Source organism: Periplaneta americana, chromosome 16, assembly GCF_040183065.1.
Source record: "Periplaneta americana isolate PAMFEO1 chromosome 16, P.americana_PAMFEO1_priV1, whole genome shotgun sequence".
NCBI lineage: Eukaryota > Metazoa > Arthropoda > Insecta > Blattodea > Blattidae > Periplaneta > Periplaneta americana.
In genome coordinates, this window is record NC_091132.1 from 157,118,919 (window position 1) to 157,137,030 (window position 18,112).

Genomic DNA, 18,112 nt, shown 5'->3' on the forward strand with positions numbered 1-18,112 from the left:
TGACAAGATCCAGGCCTTGGTGATTATGGTACTATTGTTCTAGCAGTGCTGATATTCTAAGATTTGTAAAGAAGCAACTTTAGGTTCCCTTGATCACAAATTTGTAAAATTGTTGCAAATGTCTTACTTACAAATGCCTTTTAAGGAACCCACAGGTTCAAGAGGACTATAAATATGAGAGGGGTTCATAAGCCGGATTAAGTGTAATCTGTCAAGAAGCTTCTCACAATTACAAGAGGTGCGCCACAAGCAAACAAAAAATTGCGGGAATTTCAAAAGACTTCTCTTCACCTCCCCTCTGTAGTAGTAGTAGTAGTAGTAGTAGTAGTATTGTTTACAATTTCAAGACTTCCGCCGATAATTATTTACAAATTCTCTGCACCTCTACGTGAATTATTTACAAATTCTCTCCGTTATATATAGTGGTTATATCAATGTTTGAAATGTAACCATTCCTATTAAAATTATTATTATTATTTTTTTGTTGGAATAAAGATCTTGAGCCAACACCATCAGCATTTTCAGAACGTGATATGCCAGGAAGTGAAGGTAGGAAAAGAGCTGTGAGATATGAAATGAATTAGACTTGACCAGACGAATCTGCTGTGGTTAGAATGCATTAAATTTATTTGTGTAACAATATATTTTTTTTTTCATAAACATACAAGATATTTTGTTACAATTAACTTCTACTGTTTTATTGCAATACAGAAAAGATTTCATGATCCTATGTTCACTATTAGTACAATACTATAATTAATATAATTGATGTCATAGGAAACTGTACAAAAAAAAAAATCATATGTATACTTAAGTATGTTGAAAATGAGAGATTATTTCATGAAAAAATATTTCAAGTCAGTTTCTTTCATTTTCTTAAATGTCTAGATTTATTTTCAGTTATTATTGTGTTATGAAGAAAATAATTTCAAATTAGCCTATCCTCAGTAGAAATCGGAGTCTGCAATGCTGTATTCTTTTTGTCTTGTACAAATAAATATTGATGTTTCAAATAAGCGGTTACAATGTGTTAAGCCTTGTGATAACACTGAAGAGACATACATTTTTTTTTTAAGATTAACACTTAATAGCATTATGCCAATCCATGTATTGTGGGTCCCTACCACCACGGCATGGCGCATCCTCAGGTTGCAGATAGATAAGACGGCCTCCAGATATGGAGGGTAGCTGTGAATATATTGAATAAGCAGTCGTGGACAGGCGATAAGGGTGGTGCTCCAGCTTGGGGGTTGGGTGAAGGGCTAACAACCCATCACCGTAAAAAAACAGCTTGTTACGAAACCTAACAATAAGCCTCGGAATGGGACTGATTCTCCAGCACGACCACAGCAAAGGAAAAAGGTTATAAGATTTGGTACATGGAACGTAACTAGTCTTTATAGAACAGGAGGGGTAACATTAGTAGCAAAAGAACTAGCTAGATATAGTGGGAGTACAAGAGGTTAGGTTAGATGGGAATGGTATATCACAAATATGCGATTACTACTTGTATTATGGGGAAGGAAATGATAATCACCAATTACGAACAGGATTCTTTGTACATGAAAGAATAAAATCAGCAGTAAAAAAGGTCGAATTTATCAGTGATAGGTTATCGTATTTAGTACTTAAGGGTAGATGGTGCGATATCGTAGTTATAAATGCTCACACCCCTACAGAAGAGAAAGACGACCATATAAAGGATAGCTTCTATGAGGAATTGGAACACACTTTTGATCAGTTACCTAGATATCACATGAAAGTTTTATTGGGGGATTTCAATGCTAAAGTAGGACGGCAGAATATTTTTAAACCAACAATTGGAAAAGAGAGACTACATGTAAGTAGTAATGACAATGGAGTTAGGTTAGTCAACTTTGCCACATCAAAAAATTTAATTGTCAAGAGTACAACATTGCCCCACAAGGATATACATAAATATACGTGGACTTCTCCAGACGGAATGACACATAACCAGATAGATCACATCTTGATAGATAAAATAAGGCACACTAGTATAGTAGACATTCGAACATTCAGGGGGGCAGACTGTAACTCTGACCATTATTTGGTGATTGGAGAATTAAGAGAAAGACTATCAGTAGCCAAGCGAGCAGAGCAACAAGCTAATATTAGTAGATTCAATATTCTGAAATTAAAGGACGGAGAAACTAAGCAACGTTAGCAGGTTGAAATTTCAAATAGGTTTGCTGCTTTAGCAACTGCTGAAGAAGCTGAGGAAGAGTTAGATGTTAATAGCGTGTGGGACAATATCCGAGATAATATCAAAATTGCAGCTGAGCAGAGCATAGGTTATCATGAAACTAAGAAAAAGGAACCGTGGTTTGATGAAGATTGTTCCATTGTAGTAGATAGAAGGAAACAGGCAAAATTGAAATTCTTACAGGATCCAATCGTTGAGAATAGAGATAATTATTTCAATGAAAGACGGGAAGCAAGTCGTACACTTAGGAATAAAAAGCGAGATTACTTGAAGGAAAAACTGAATGAAATAGAAACAAACAGTAAGAATAAAAACATTCGAGATTTATATAAGGGTATAAAGGAATTTAAAAACGGATATCAGGCAAAGGTAAACGTGATCAAGGATGAGAATGGTGACTTGCTTGCAGACTCTCATTCAATCCTGAATAGATGGAAAAACTATTTTGGGCAACTACTAAATACACATAGGCCAAATAGAAATGATCAGGACGAAATTCAAATACAAACTGCTGAGCCATTTATGCCGGAACCCACACTCTCTGAAGTCGAAATTTCGATAGAAAATCTGAAAAAGTACAAGTCTCCAGGTATTGATCAAATTCCAGCAGAATTAATACAAGAGGGTGGAAGGGCATTATCTAGCGAAATTTATAAACTTGTACTTGCAATTTGGGGAAAGCAAAATTGTACCAGAACAATTGAAGGAGTACATAATCGTACTTATTTTTAAGAAGGGGGACAAGACTAATTGTAGTAACTTTCGAGGAATAGCACTTTTGTTGACGTCGTACAAAATTTTGTCGAATATCCTTTTGAGAAGATTAACTCCATATGTAGATGAAATTATTGGGGAACATCAGTGTGGTTTTAGGCGTAATAGATCGACTATTGATCAGATATTTTGTATTCGACAGATATTGGAGAAAAAATGGGAGTATAAGGGTACAGTACATCAATTATTCATAGATTTCAAAAAAGCGTATGACTCAGTTAAGAGAGAAGTTTTATATAATATTCTTATTGAATTTTGGTATTCCCAAGAAACTAGTTCGATTAATTAAAATGTGTCTTAGTGAAACTTACAGCAGTGTTCGTATAGGCCAGTTTCTATCTGATGCTTTTCCAATTCACTGCGGGCTAAAGCAGGGAGATGCACTATCACCTTTACTTTTTAACTTCGCTCTAGAATATGCCATTAGGAAAGTTCAGGATAACACAGAGGGTTTGGAATTGAACGGGTTACATCAGCTTCTTTTCTGTGTGGATGACGTGAATATGTTAGGAGAAAATCCATGAACGATTAGGGGAAACACGGAAATTCTAGTTGAAGCAAGTAAAGCGATTGAGTTGGAAGAAAACTCGAAAAGACTAAGTATGTGATTATGTCTCGTGACCAGAATATAGTACGAAATGGAACTATAAATATTGGATATTTATCCTTCGAAGAGGTGGAAAAATTCAAATATCTTGGAGCAACAGTAACAAACATAAATGACACTCGGGAGGAAATTAAACGCAGAATAAATATGGGAAATGCGTGTTATTATTCGGTTGAGAAGCTTTTGTCATCTAGTCTTCTGTCAAAAAATCTGAAAGTTAGAATTTATAGAACAGTTATATTACCGGTTGTTCTGTATGGTTGTGAAACTTGGACTCTCACTTTGAGAGAAGAACAGAGATTAAGGGTGTTTGAGAATAAGGTTCTTAGGAAAATATTTGGGGCTAAGAGGGATGAAGTTACAGGAGAATGGAGAAAGTTACACAACACAGAGCTGCACGCATTGTATACTTCACCTGACATAATTAGGACCATAAAATCCAGACGTTTGAGATGGGCAGGACATGTAGCACGTATGGGCGAATCCAGAAATGCATATAGAGTGTTAGTTGGGAGGCCGGAGGGCAAAAGACCTTTGGGGAGGCCGAGACGTAGATGGGAGGATATTAAAATGGATTTGAGGGCGGTAGGATATGATGGTAGAGACTGGATTAATCTTGCTCAGGATAGGAACCAATGGCGGGCTTATGTGAGGGCGGCAATGAACCTCCAGGTTCCTTAAAAGCCAGTAAGTAAGTAAGTAAGTAAGTAAGTAAGCAAGCATTAGGCCAATTTGTTCGTAATTTTCTACATTGAATTCTAGACTGTGTGTGGGAATATTGGAGAGCAAGAGAGTTGATGGGTTTATTGAAAAAACTGAGCATCAGTTAACAACATTAAATGTTATATGTTATTGAGCACTATATATCTAGCATCTACAACTGAATTTACTTCCTTTATGGTATGATTTTGTCGTTTGATTTTGAAATATTCTAGCCGCTAGTGTAATCGTCATTGTGTTTAAATTACATGAAATGTTAACTAGGATATATAGTACCTTTCACAGGCTTTATTTAAAGTGTCGAGAAGATGGCTGGTGTGTTTGACACACAACCTTGGCCACAATCAGTATCATACATTAGCATATTACCACGATCACTTTTCCGCATCCAGTTTCACAAGCACATGTAAAGTCAAGTCCAAAGGCACACAACTCTTCAAATCTTAGTGTGAAATTTTTATTCTGATACACCATCAGTGCTAAGAGTAACACCTACTAAGATGAAGAAGCTTGACATTGCCCCAGACGTTTCTTCACTTAGAATGCAGACAGAAATAGTTGAACAACATTCACTGTCGTTCTCTTCTGGAAAGACAGTAACACCAAAATGAGGAAAATGAGGAGTCTTCGCATCCAATTGTATTGCTAGAGTATGGAAAGGGAAAACAAGGTACCGGTATGAGAAGAACTGAAGACAGAACAAGCCCTGTGCACAATGAGACAAGTTGTGCCTGAGCAATTATATGAATCAGTAAAGAAATTGTACCAGCTCATGTTCACGATTTGCACAGGGATGTCACTGATCATCAGAATTGAAACCCCTTAATATCCCATTTACGTACAAACTCCAAGTGCAACAGAATTTTCAGAAAGTCGTTGAAATTTCCTTCTAAAGCCACTTTTCTACATAAGTTTGCTAAATATACAAATGATGCTGATTAGATGAGCTAAACCAAGCTTGTAAGAGAATGACTGCCAGGTGAGCTGTGCTGTCACATATGCAATGAAATACCACTAAGTATCAGTTTAACCTGTAACATTAACAATGAGGATACTGCTGGTGGATTTGAAAGATTTGGAAAACACTCATTATCAGGCAAAACTGTAAATCAGGTGCTTGTGTTTATTGCAGTTTGTCATAATTACAAGCAGGTACAGAATTATTTTGTAACAAATTCCGATACTCCTGATACATATCTAGTAGACCTTATTTTCAATGCAATTCTGACATTACAGAACGTTGGCTTTAAAGTACTCGTAATAGCAACTGTACATGACCATAGGGTTAATAATCAAAAAAATATCTGGCTTGGGTGAAACCAGATCAATCATTTTATTCAGCAAATGGTTAGATAATTGTGGAATTTTTTTTTACACAAACCATCTTTAAAATGTACTCGAAATACACTATGCGCCAAATTATACAGTACCAGTACTGGAACAATATGTTACTGTTATTTGTTGTTGTTAGTTATCGGGATGATAATGTAAATGTTCAAAATGTGCTCCATTGCGCTGTAGACAGTGTTCATAACGATCACACAGATTTTGAAACCGTTTCCTGACACACTTTCAGATTTTTTGACAGCAGACTAGATGACAAAAGCTTCTCAACCGAATAATAATATGAATTTTCCATATTTATTCTGTGTTTAATTTCCTCCCGAGTGTCGTTTATATTTGTTACTGTTGCTCCAAGATATTTGAATTTTTCACCTCTTCGAAAGATAAAACTCCAATTTTTATGTATACATTTCGTACAATAAATTGGTCACGAGACATATTCATATACTTTGTCTTTTCGGGATTTACTCCCAAGTCGACCTGGTTGGCAAGTTGGTATAGCGCTGGCCTTCTATGCCCAAGGTTGCGGGTTCGATCCCGGGCCAGGTCGATGGCATTTAAGTGTGCTTAAATGCGACAGGCTCATGTCAGTAGATTTACTGGCATGTAAAAGAACTCCTGCGGGACAAAATTCCGGCACATCCGGCGACGCTGATATAACCTCTGCAGTTGCGAGCGTCGTTAAATAAAACATAACTTTATCTTTACTCCCAAACCTATCGTTTTACTTGCTTCAAGTAAAATTTACATGTTTTCCCTAATCGTTTGTGGATTTTCTCCTAACATATTCACGTCATCCACATAGGAAATGGTGTGCTAGGTCCGTATTTCATTGAGGATGATGATGGTATACTTCTTACTGTTACCTAGGAAAGTTATAGGAACATGGTGGTCAGGCCATTTATTCAGGATCTAAGAAGATTTTGTCGTGCCAGGAACATTCAGACGAATAGACAATGATTCCAATAAGACGGGGTGACCTGCCACACCGCTCGACAGTCAGGATGAAGTTTGTATTGATTTTCTTGCATCTACTTGTAATTCTGATTGTAAAAGATATTTGGTTTCATTGTTCACAAGAGTGCTGATTCATGCAAGATTACGTAGAATGAATGAAAAACTGTCAAGTGATGACAACGAAAAGGAAGAAAAGAAAATGAAAAAAGTTTTGCATCAATAAATTGGAGTCTTATATAATATAATTTCATATTATATTTATGCTATTGTATATTAGCAGTTTATTGGTGCAGATGGTTTTTGGTTCTTATTTTTTTTTTACATCAGAGACATATCTTCATTCAGTTGTCTGAGTCTTGCATTGATTTAACATTATAGTGAGAAAAAATAATTTTTGCAGGCATAGTTACAGTGTGAAAGAAAATCAAAATTAACACTGTTATGAATAAAGCTCATTAAATTGCTTTACTACATCTTTCTATGACACGAGATTTTCTAAGCCATTATGAAACATTTTGGTCATCAATGTTATACATGTCCATGTTTCCTACAAATTCTGCTCTATGTGCTGCATCTCCTGCATGTACTGCCAGTGTTGGCAAGCAAGAAATGTCTGCAGCTACTGAATGGCTTAATGTCCGTGCTGCTGTCCTTACTGTCATCAGTCTCAATACACTTGCATACACATGTTTATCATTAATTCTTGTTAACTGAAACTGATTATCTTTGTCAAATTTGAATACTAAAGACCTATATGTTTCCATTTTGCTATTTTAGTTCTGAAATATTATGATATACTTTTTCAACATAATAAGTACGGTATGCGCCAAAATATACAGTACTGGATTTCGCGCAGCCTCCATGCGCATGCCTGTGCGTCTGCATGTTGTTGCATCACCATTATATATTGCTAGTTGTGTAACAAACGTTGTGCTGTGTGGTTGGAATTGACAATGGGTCTCGCGATGGAGGAAAAAGTGTTCATAGTGGAGTATTATTTTCGCTCGTACGGAAATTGTTATCAAGGCAGGCCGAGTTTAAAGTTAGTGGCGCAACAATATCGTGAACACTTTAATCAGCCGGCACCAAGCAACACTGTTATACTGTCTATCGTTACAAAATTTCGTCGTACGGGTAGTGTAGTGTGTCAACGGAAGGTAAGGTCTGGTAGGCCAGTAACTGTGTGCACAAATGACAATCATGGACGTGTCCTAAATCAGGTGTTGCAGTCGCCAAAGCAAAGACTTCGACGAACATCCCTGAAATTAAACATCAGCAATACGTCACTTCGACGATTGTTTAAAGACTTAGATGGATTTCCGTACCGAATACAGGTTGGACAATGATTGACGGAGCAAGATAGGCATGTCAGGATTGAATATTGTACAAGATTTTTGGCCATGGTGTACGAGGATCTAGATTTCTTACTCAGCGTGTGGTTCTTCGACGAAAGTCACATTCACTTGGACGGTTTTATCAATTGCCAAACAACTCGCTTTCTTGGTTTCGAGAAAACTGCTACATAGTGCGCGTGTGACGATTTGGTGTGCTTAGACAAGAAGTTGATGTAACCCGTTCAATTCCAAAGCTTGTCTGTTATCCTGAACTTTCCTAAAGGCATATTCTAGAGCAAAGTTAAAAAGTAAAGGTGATGATGCATCTCCTTGGTTTAGCCCGCAGTGAATTGGAAAAGCATCAGATAGAAACTGGCCTATATGGACTCTGCTCCAAGTTTCACTAAGACACATTGCAATTAATCGAACTAGTTTCTTGGGAATACCAAATTCAATAAGGATATACTGTAAAACTTCTCTCTTAACCGAGCCATATGCCTTTTTGAAATCTATGAATAACTGATGCACTGTACCCTTATACTCCCATTTTTTCTCCAATATCTGTCGAAAACAAAGAATCTGATCAATAGTCGATCTATTACGCCTAAAACCACACTGATGATCCCCAATAATTTCAGCTACATACGGAGTTAATCTTCTCAAAAGAATATTGGACAAAATTTTGTACGACTTCAACAAAAGTGATAGGAATCTTCGAAAGTTACCACAGTTAGTCCTGTCCCTCTTCTTAAAAATAGGTACAATTATGGACTCCGTCCATTGTTCTGGTACAATTTCCTTTTCCCAAATAGCAAGTACAAGTTTATAAATTTCGTTAGATAATATGCTTCCACCCTCATGTATTAATTCTGCTGGAATTTGATCGATACCTGGACACTTGTACTTTTTCAGATTTTCTATCGAAATTTCGACTTCAGAAAGTGTGGGTTCCGGTATAAATGGCTCAGCAGTTTGTATTTGAATTTCGTCCCGATCATTTCTATTTGGCCTATGTGTATTTAGTAGTTGCCCAAAATAGTTTTTCCATCTATTCAGGATTGAATGAGAGTCTGCAAGCAAGTCACCATTCTCATCTTTGATCAAGTTTATCCTTGCCTGATATCCGTTCTTAAATTCCTTTATACCCTTACATAAAATATCTCGAATGTGTTTATTCTTACAATTTGTTTCTACCTCATTCAGTTTTTCCTTCAAGTAACCACTCTTTTTTTTCCTTAGTGTACAACTTGCATCCCATCTTTCATTGAAATAATTATCTCTATTCGCCTCAACTGGATCCTGTAAGAATTTTAATTTTGCCAGTTTCCTTCTTTCTACTGCTGTAAACAATCTTCATCAAACCACAGTTTCTTTTTCTTAGTTTTATAATAACCTATGGTCTACTCAGCTGCAATTTTGATACTATCTCTGATATTTTCCCACACGCTATTAACATCAAACTCGTTCTGAACTTCGTCGGAACTACCTAGACTGGCAAACCTATTCGAAATTTCGACCTGATAATGTTGCTTAGTTTCCTCGTCCTTTAATTTCATAATATGAATTTACTGATATTAACTTGTTGCTCTACCCACTTGGCTACTGAAAGTTCGAATGTCTACTATACTAGTATGTCTCCGTTTATCTATCAAGATGTGATCTATTTGGTTGTGTGTCAATCCATCTGCAGAAGTCCACGTTTATTTTTGTAAATCCTTATGGTGAAATGTACTTTTGACAATTAAATTTTATGATGTCGCAAAGTTGACCAACCTAACTCCATTGTCATTACTAGTTACGTGTAGGCTCTCTTTTCCAGTAGTTGGTCTACATGTCAAATATTGTACTGAATTGCAAACATAAGAAAATCAAGAATAAATGTTAGATTTAATTTATCTAAACATTGGAACATATCTAATATGTCCCCAACTCTATGATATTCTGAGGCTTCCCTTGACATTAGGGAATATGGTCAAGCTATATTATTCTGGTCCATTACTTTGAGAAAGAATTTTTATGGATTTGGTGACATATTTGACCGAAGCAAAGTAACTTACTTGATGGACAGAGTGACCTTGAAAACTGCAATCTCACTTAGTTTTTTTTTTAGTAGGTTATTTTACGACGCTGTATCAACATCTTAGGTTATTTAGCGTCTGAATGAGATGAAGGTGATAATGCCGGTGAAATGAGTCCGGGGTCCAGCACCGAAAGTTACCCAGCATTTGCTCATATTGGGTTGAGGGAAAACCCCGGAAAAAACCTCAACCAGGTAACTTGCCCCGACCGGGAATCGAACCCGGGCCACCTGGTTTCGCAGCCAGACGCGCTGACCGTTACTCCACAGGTGTGGACTCTCACTTAGTTTTGTTCCTGTAAGATAGATGAATTACTAGTGACTTCTGAATAGTATTTCACTGTTGTTCTTCGTTCTGGTATGCAGGATGGCAAAACCCAACCCAATCCCCGATCTGAAGCAGCGGGTGAAGACCCTGGAGGGACAGGTACGTCTGCTGCTTCCTCTCATAGAGGAGATAAGGGTCCTCAAGGAGAGGATGGACTCACGGTCCCTGCATGGCCTGGAGACAAGGAAGGAAGAGGATAAAATAGGGAACAGCAACATTCTTAAGGAGCTGCAGGAAAGATTGAAGCTGAAAGAGACGGAATTGAGAGAGACGCAAGCTGAACTGGAAAAACAAAAAGAAGAATCTGAAAGGGTAAGAGCCTGCTGTTTATATTTACACATTTACTACTGAAGACCTTAGAATAGGTCACAGTTAAAGCTAATTCACAGAACTATTTGCTCATACGAAACATTCAGAAAATGAGAGATATGGGAAATTAAAGAAGAGTTAAAACGAAACTGTAGACCCAACCATGTACAACTTTCTTCCCTGCTGAATACCATGCAGCATTGATGCCATGACAGAAGAATATTAAGCATCCCTGTTTAGAGTTTGGATTCGCTTCCTGTGCCCAGCCCTGGTTTAAAACAATATCCATTGATTAAAACGTTTTGAACACAATGTTTAAAACTATATGATGATATTAATTTTTTAAGTCAACAGAAATCTCTGTTATGTTTATTATTTATTTCTCTTTTAATAATAAACAGTGTTTCAAACTGCTTAATCTAACCATATCACTTTTTTTTTCTCCATACAAGTTATTTATTTTATCCTACTTCTTTACAATATAAAATCATGGTTGCCTTGTATTCAGGCCTTTATAAAATTTACAGTTATGAATTTACAGTGGTGCTCCTGACTTTATGAAGCAAAACTTTAACTTTTTTCGGAAGAAACATTATTATTAATAAGGAAATTTTGTAGGATATACAGTGTAAACAATTTGAATACTGATATCTGCAAGTAGGCTACCATCTGAAGCGGGATTTGTTATATTTGTAAGAAATCCAATGAAAAAGGATTTTAAGATGTTTAAATTATAATTTTTTTTAGTCTTTTTTTTTTTCAGACTTAGATTAAAATTTCAAAATGAAAATCTGAGCTATAAAATAAAATATTGAAAGTACATCACACAGTATCAAATTTTTTCTGTTCTACCACTGAGTCATTAAACCACGAAACACCACTTCTACTTCATGAAATGTTCTCACTGTTGAGTCAGTAATTGATACTAAACGGTGCATCATAAGAAACTAGAATTCCAGATATTCAGTTTGATTGGAAATGTGTCTTTGTTTTTCTGTTGTGTAGTCTAAGTAATAAATAGTAAATCCAAAGTAATAGGTGTTTTAAGTATTTTTTATTTTATTGGGTTATTTTACGACGCTGTATCAACATCTAGGTTATTTAGCGTCTGAATGAAATGAAGGTGATAATGCCAGTGAAATGAGTCCGGGGTCCAGCACCAACAGTTACCCAGCATTTGGTCGTATTGGGTTGAGGGAAAACCCCGGAAGAAACCTCAAGCAGGTAACTTGCCCCGACCGGGATTCGAACCCGGGCCACCTGGTTTCGCGGCCAGACAAGCTGACTGTTACTCCACAGGTGTGGACTGTTTTAAGTATGCTGTCTAAATATTTAAAGAGGCGAAATTATGATAATAATTAAAAGAAAGTGTTTTTCCTTTAAGAGGTGAAAAGATGCGTACATTTGGTTTGTGCCCACGTGGAATAATCCCTCCTAAGCTCACAATGAACCACAAATGGTCAAACAGCAGCAACAGATGCCTTTCTGTTTTACAAATATGAGATATAACATTCTACCAATTGAAAAGGGGACTGTCAAACTTTTTATAATGTTGTAAAAAATTATTTCTCACTGTTAATAGATGATAGATCTTCAATGAAATATCTATGCGCATTCAAACAGATGTAAATCTGAAAATATTATTTTTTATGAAATTCACCATTAATTTTCAAAAATGTATTTTTTTTAGTTAATAGAATATTAGTTTTATGAATAAATGACATTAAATGACGATAAATTTAAAATGTCTTAAGTGCCGGCTTCCCGAATTTTTCTTAAAGAAACTGGAATTTTGCTAAATTTACAATTTGGCAACCATATGTATAAAACATGTTGATATTTTAAAAAATGCTAACTTTATCATTTTCAGCAGTTCAAAGATTAATCAACTCAAAATATCATATCATAGAAGATGGAAGATTGTCATTGTACAAAATATAATTCCTGAGTATCCAAAGTAAAGTTCAGTTGCATCCTTTTGATTACTTACAGGGTATGACTATTTGTCTAAACACATAAACAAAATTGGAATTTTTTCTTCATCACGTTCTCTTCTGAAATAAATAAATCAGAATCATATGTCCAGCCCTTTCCTCTAAATCACACTGTGTGAGAGAAATGTAGGACAGCATGTCAGTTAATGCCTTTATTGCCAAGAACTCAGCATTAGTTAACGACATCAGCAATACATTTAAAAAACGCACTATTTCATGGCAGTGTTTAAAAATGTATAAAAACAATTTAAAACAAAATAAATATGTTTTTGGTTTTTATTAAGTAAAACTGTTTTTTTTTCCAACCCTGCGTGTACAAAATGTGAAGATAGTATTAGAATGTCGTGTTGTTTAGTAGTTGACAGTACATTCAGTAGTTGGTTGTATGTTATTCTGTTCCTCATCGTAATGCCTCCTTACTAACTGGGTTGCATCTGAACCTGATTCCTTTCTGGTTACAGGAGAAAGTAGAACTGAGGCAGAAATATGAAGGAGAGCACCAGTTGCGGCTGCAGCAGGAAAAGGTAAGTGATGAGCTGTTACCATCGTTACTGATACTTAAGGTAAGCAAGCCCTCCCTATACCGCCCATGTTAAATTTTAAAATTTCAGGTTCACTTTATTCTGGATGTATCTGAGATACAAACTCCAAATCTTCAGGGATTACTTAATTTACATTTTTCTTTAATAATACGAACCAATTTTGATGAAATGGTATTAGTTTTTTAATTATTAATTTCTTTCTAAATGTTTAATTTTTGTTTAAAATTTGTGATTCATAACTCAGGTTCTAAGTAATTTACAACATATTCCCTTCATATTATTATTAGTTATTGTCTTCCTAATGTCCAGTCCAAATTTCATGCATTTATCTTTAATGGTGTTGATGTAACGTGCACCAACGTTACAAAAAATGTACAATTGAGAAAAATGGAGTTAAAGTTTTGGCAAATATTCTCATACCTATGTGCATTGCTAGAACATTCTAGTGCCATAATCTGGATCTTCTGTGTCCTGATGGCTTTTCTTCTTATTCCTCTTCAATTTTTTTTTTTTTTTTTTGCCAGTTCCTCCATTACCATTTCTGCTATTTTGATGCGAAGAGAGTTTAATTCCTTCAAGATGTTATGGTGTTGAAGCCTGGTTCAATCCCCAACTTTTGTAAGACTTCCACTCTTCCAATATTTCCATCATTGAATGATATGATGGCATCTGTTAGTCCTAATCTAAGTGTATTGACACTAACAAGGACTGTTTTGGGGATCCTGCATCACAGAACATGGTTAAATGCTTCGTTTGTATTTTGAGTCTTACCATGCAAACATTTTTTAGCAACTCTGGGTGGGACAAGTCTCTATATATTGGTTTTATGGCAAGCATGACAAATTCTGGTAAACCATGGTGTTTATAATGAGGCTCCTTTCTATTATATTTGCACCACGAATTGTCACATTTAGGACACAGGTCATGTTGGGGATGATCATCAATGGAGAGTTCGTGAAAATATGTAGCCCATACTGCATTCTTCATATCCTGTAGACTGTCGAAATTATTTCTTATGACTTGAGCATAGTAATTTTGTAATTTATCTATCATCCCATTTGTAAGTGTCTTTGATCCCCCAACACCTTTGCCATCTGAAAGTTTCTTCCCCACTCTTTCTTGAGTTTGCGAAGTCTGGAACCCATGCACTTTTGTACATGTCCAATGTACTTCAGTTTCTCCACAGTACAATCGTCCCCATATGGTTTACTTTCCACAACTTTTACAAAACCCTTACTGTTTCCATCACCTAATACTGTTTGTATTTTACACCACGAGTCTGGTTGGAACGTTGAAAAATACATACAGCTCTCTCTGCCTCCATACACTACTGCTTTCATAAAAATTCTTTACACAACCTTCATGAGCCCCTAACTTTTTGCATGTATAACAATATGTTGATAGGAATTCTGAATCTAAAACTTTGCCTGTATCAACTGAAGTAGCTACCACAACTCCATGGTTTGACATGTGGCGTCTCTTATGTCATGTCCCATCTATTGCAACTGGAATCTTACCACCGTCATTGCATTGCACTGCTTCCTTACATGCTTCTAACATACTATCTTTGAGACACTATCAGCTGATTCTTGAATATGTTCAATCACCTTATGAAATTTTGAATGAAGCTTAGACATTCATCATGACACACAATCTACGAGCAGCATAATCTTTTCCAATAAAGCGTATCCCATATATGAATCTTGTATTCACTTCATATCCACTAGGAGTAACTTTTGATGTTTGAAAAGTGCCTTCCTTTCTGCACACTGCATACACTATTACTAATGATGTAGCAAGTCCTTTTCGTTTCTTTATGTCTTCTTGAATTGACAGAGAGTCACATTCACAGTATTTACACTTTGTTTGTTGAGATAATGCTTCTGACAGCAGTTCCAAATCCACTAGTACCGGTACATAACCAGATTTTAACATATTTTCACAAATGTTAGACTGTTGCATTTCACACATGTCATCAAATAGTTCTATGGAAGATGAAAGTTTCTTCTTCGATGAACTAGGAGGTGTAACACACTTACCAGCACTGGTAGTTGCTACATTTTCTTCACAGGTTGTTTGGTCAAACCTCTTCCGCGCTAAACACATTACTAACTTTTCCAGTGCTAATTAAATCACTAGTATCTTCCTTCTTCCTTGTATGAATGTTCCCAGTAAACTTTCTCTCTCCAAACTTCTTATTTCTTCCCATTTTGACCTTCACAAATACAAAATAACAAATATTTATGTTTACCTCGCTTCCCATTTCCTTGGAAACCAAGCCATAGATGACCATGACCAAAGAGAAAGTTGACAGAGGCATCAACAGAAAATATGAAATTTCTCGCAAAAAACAATAGTTCATAAAAATATCTTCAACGGTTTAGGAAATATATAGAAAAACATCAATGTCCGCAGAAGTGGGCATGGTCAGAAAAGACATACAATCAATTATATGCTCATTAAACATACAATTTTGGTCTGAATCGATTATAAACGGCATATTCGCATTCAGAACACTTGAAGCAATAATAAACACCAGAAATCCAAAAATCCACATTTTGAACCATAAACGAAGGCTTGCTTACCCACAATTGGACAGTGGAAGGTACATTAAAGTTTGGAGCAGTAAGCATGAAAAATTTTAAAATAGGCAGACCCGAAGATACCTAGGTGCATTCATATGGGCACTTATTTGAATGATAAATATGGGTATTCCATTATATATTACAATGTAGTGACAGTAACCATACTGCCAATATATGAAAGACGAAAAGGGCGAAAGCTAAGTGACAGGAGGCCGAGGGCAATGAGAATGTTTGATTGGGTTAGGTGAAGGGATAGCTAAAGTGTGATTTACACGTATATGGTGCTGCTTGTATTTGCTTTGAACAAGTTTCCTTATTCGCCAGCTAATTTGCTGGCAAAAGTTTCTAATGAAGCTGCTTATTTATTTCATTAGCGTCTTATTTTGAATTCCCATTGACCAAAATACATTCAATGACAAGTTGAACGTGTCCAACATTAACGCTCAGGGAAAGCGATTTTACTAGCAGCTTCCATGAAATGGCATGTCAGGACTTCAGGGAATGAAGCTCTGAACAACTGGTGAATACATCAGCCTTCAGTGCAGGCATGAGCGGTGATATAGGCAGCTGTCTACAAACCACATTTGATAAGACGCATGTGTGGCATGATGTGTTGTGTCCTTGTCCTGTGTAATTGGGTCCTCCAATGCTATTTCCTTCACAAGCAAAGATTATGTCCTCGAGCTGAAAACAAAAAGAAATAATTGACTATTACTGCTAACTGTGAGAGAACTGTTATTAAAATATTCCATTTTTATAAATAGTTAAGTAGTTAAAGAGGAGATAGGACCGTGTAAATGTTTATGAGCTAGCAAATTTCCAGCCAGATATTTATTCTGAGAAAGCATAAAGGTAATGATAAAAACAAAAGAAGCTAGCAAATAGTGTTAAAATCAGCAACATATAAATCACCCTTGAGGGACGGGAGGAAGAAGACTGTGACAAGATTACAGAGGATTAGATGAGGAGATACAACAGGCAGATCAGACATGTTACAAAGAACACATTACAGCCATAACCAAGTCACTCTGGATTGACATGTAAAGAGCTGAGGAATGGATTTTAAAATAAAACAAACAATGCCTTATTAATAGACGTCGGATGTTTTTGAAAATGCCTATTTTATTTGAATGTTCATATTTAAAGATTTTTAGTAATGTGCACGAATCACGAGAAATGAAGCATCTGATACAGTTTGATCTTTTTTTTTTTGCCTTTTTTATCGTTTACGCCTTTTTTTACTTTAATATGTAGGCCTACTTTTTTTGGCCTTTTCTTGCTTTTATATGTATCTTCTTTTTCCTTTTTTTTTTCATATGACTACTCACTGAACTATACTGCATTTATTTCTGCGTTCGAAACTAAGAAAATTTCAGTTCCTATAGTAGCCATAGATGTGAGACACCCTGTTGCAATGCAGTGTTGCTTCGCTTACTCCGGAATCGACCTTTCCCTTACCGAGCGCTGTTACCTGTGTCCAGCACTGACCTACCTCATTAATTTCTGGCTTAGTTAGCTCATGAGTGATGCCTTATTGGTGTCACTTGTGAGGTTCAAACCTGTTTTCGTGTAGTTGACTAAACAACAACAAACATCAGTTATTAGTGGAATACATGAAGTGTTGGATTTCCACGTTGATAACACGGTTTCGAATCCCGGTGAGTCCAACTATAATTTGTGGTGCACAACCATGGTGCTTGCTGGCAGGAATTCGCGGCTGTACCGACGTCTCATTATTGTTACCAGTACATTAATCATCATCACACTAATTTTGTCCAATAAACGTGACAGAAGTTTGTGTGTTAAATGTTGAAAAGTTGCTTGTTGCTTATTGTAACTCAAATTATGGACGTGAAGTTGTGGATGAATAAGTACAAGAGAAACAAGTCTGTAGAACAGAGATACTATTTTTCCAGTGTATTTTGTTAAGTTAGTTACAGATGGTCTTATGGATATTTACTTTATGAATATGGTGATTCAGTATAATTTCCACGCCTTTTATGGCCCTATTTTGTTGCTTTTAGAACCTTTTTAGGCGCCTAAAATATAACTTTTTAGTGCCTTAACTTCCGATGTCTACTTATTAAGATACATTTATGTTTTACTTAGAAACCACAAATACTATGTTGAACATAACTATACAAAAATGTTTCAATAGTTGTAAAGTGAAAAATAATAAATTCGACAACAAGTGCCTGTTTTTGAGAAATTCGCTTCTCAAATCTGGACTCTGTATCGTGATATCGTTTATTGAAGAAGAGTTAAGGCGAATCTGTAGACCCAACCATGTATGCAGGGTTGGCATGTGTAAAACAAT

General features: G+C 36.0%; 1 protein-coding gene across 2 annotated transcripts in view; it reads left to right on the top strand.

Moving 5' to 3' along the window:
* Positions 1-18,112, top strand: part of LOC138691531 (ankyrin repeat domain-containing protein 23-like) — a 38,994-nt gene that overhangs the window by 11,354 nt on the left and 9,528 nt on the right. For both annotated transcript variants that reach the window (XM_069813563.1, XM_069813562.1), the window contains exons 2-3: positions 10,404-10,677; positions 13,130-13,192. In XM_069813563.1, coding sequence (XP_069669664.1) covers positions 10,405-10,677; positions 13,130-13,192 — 336 coding nt within the window. In that variant the 5' untranslated portion in view covers position 10,404. The remainder of the gene's footprint in view (positions 1-10,403; positions 10,678-13,129; positions 13,193-18,112) is intronic.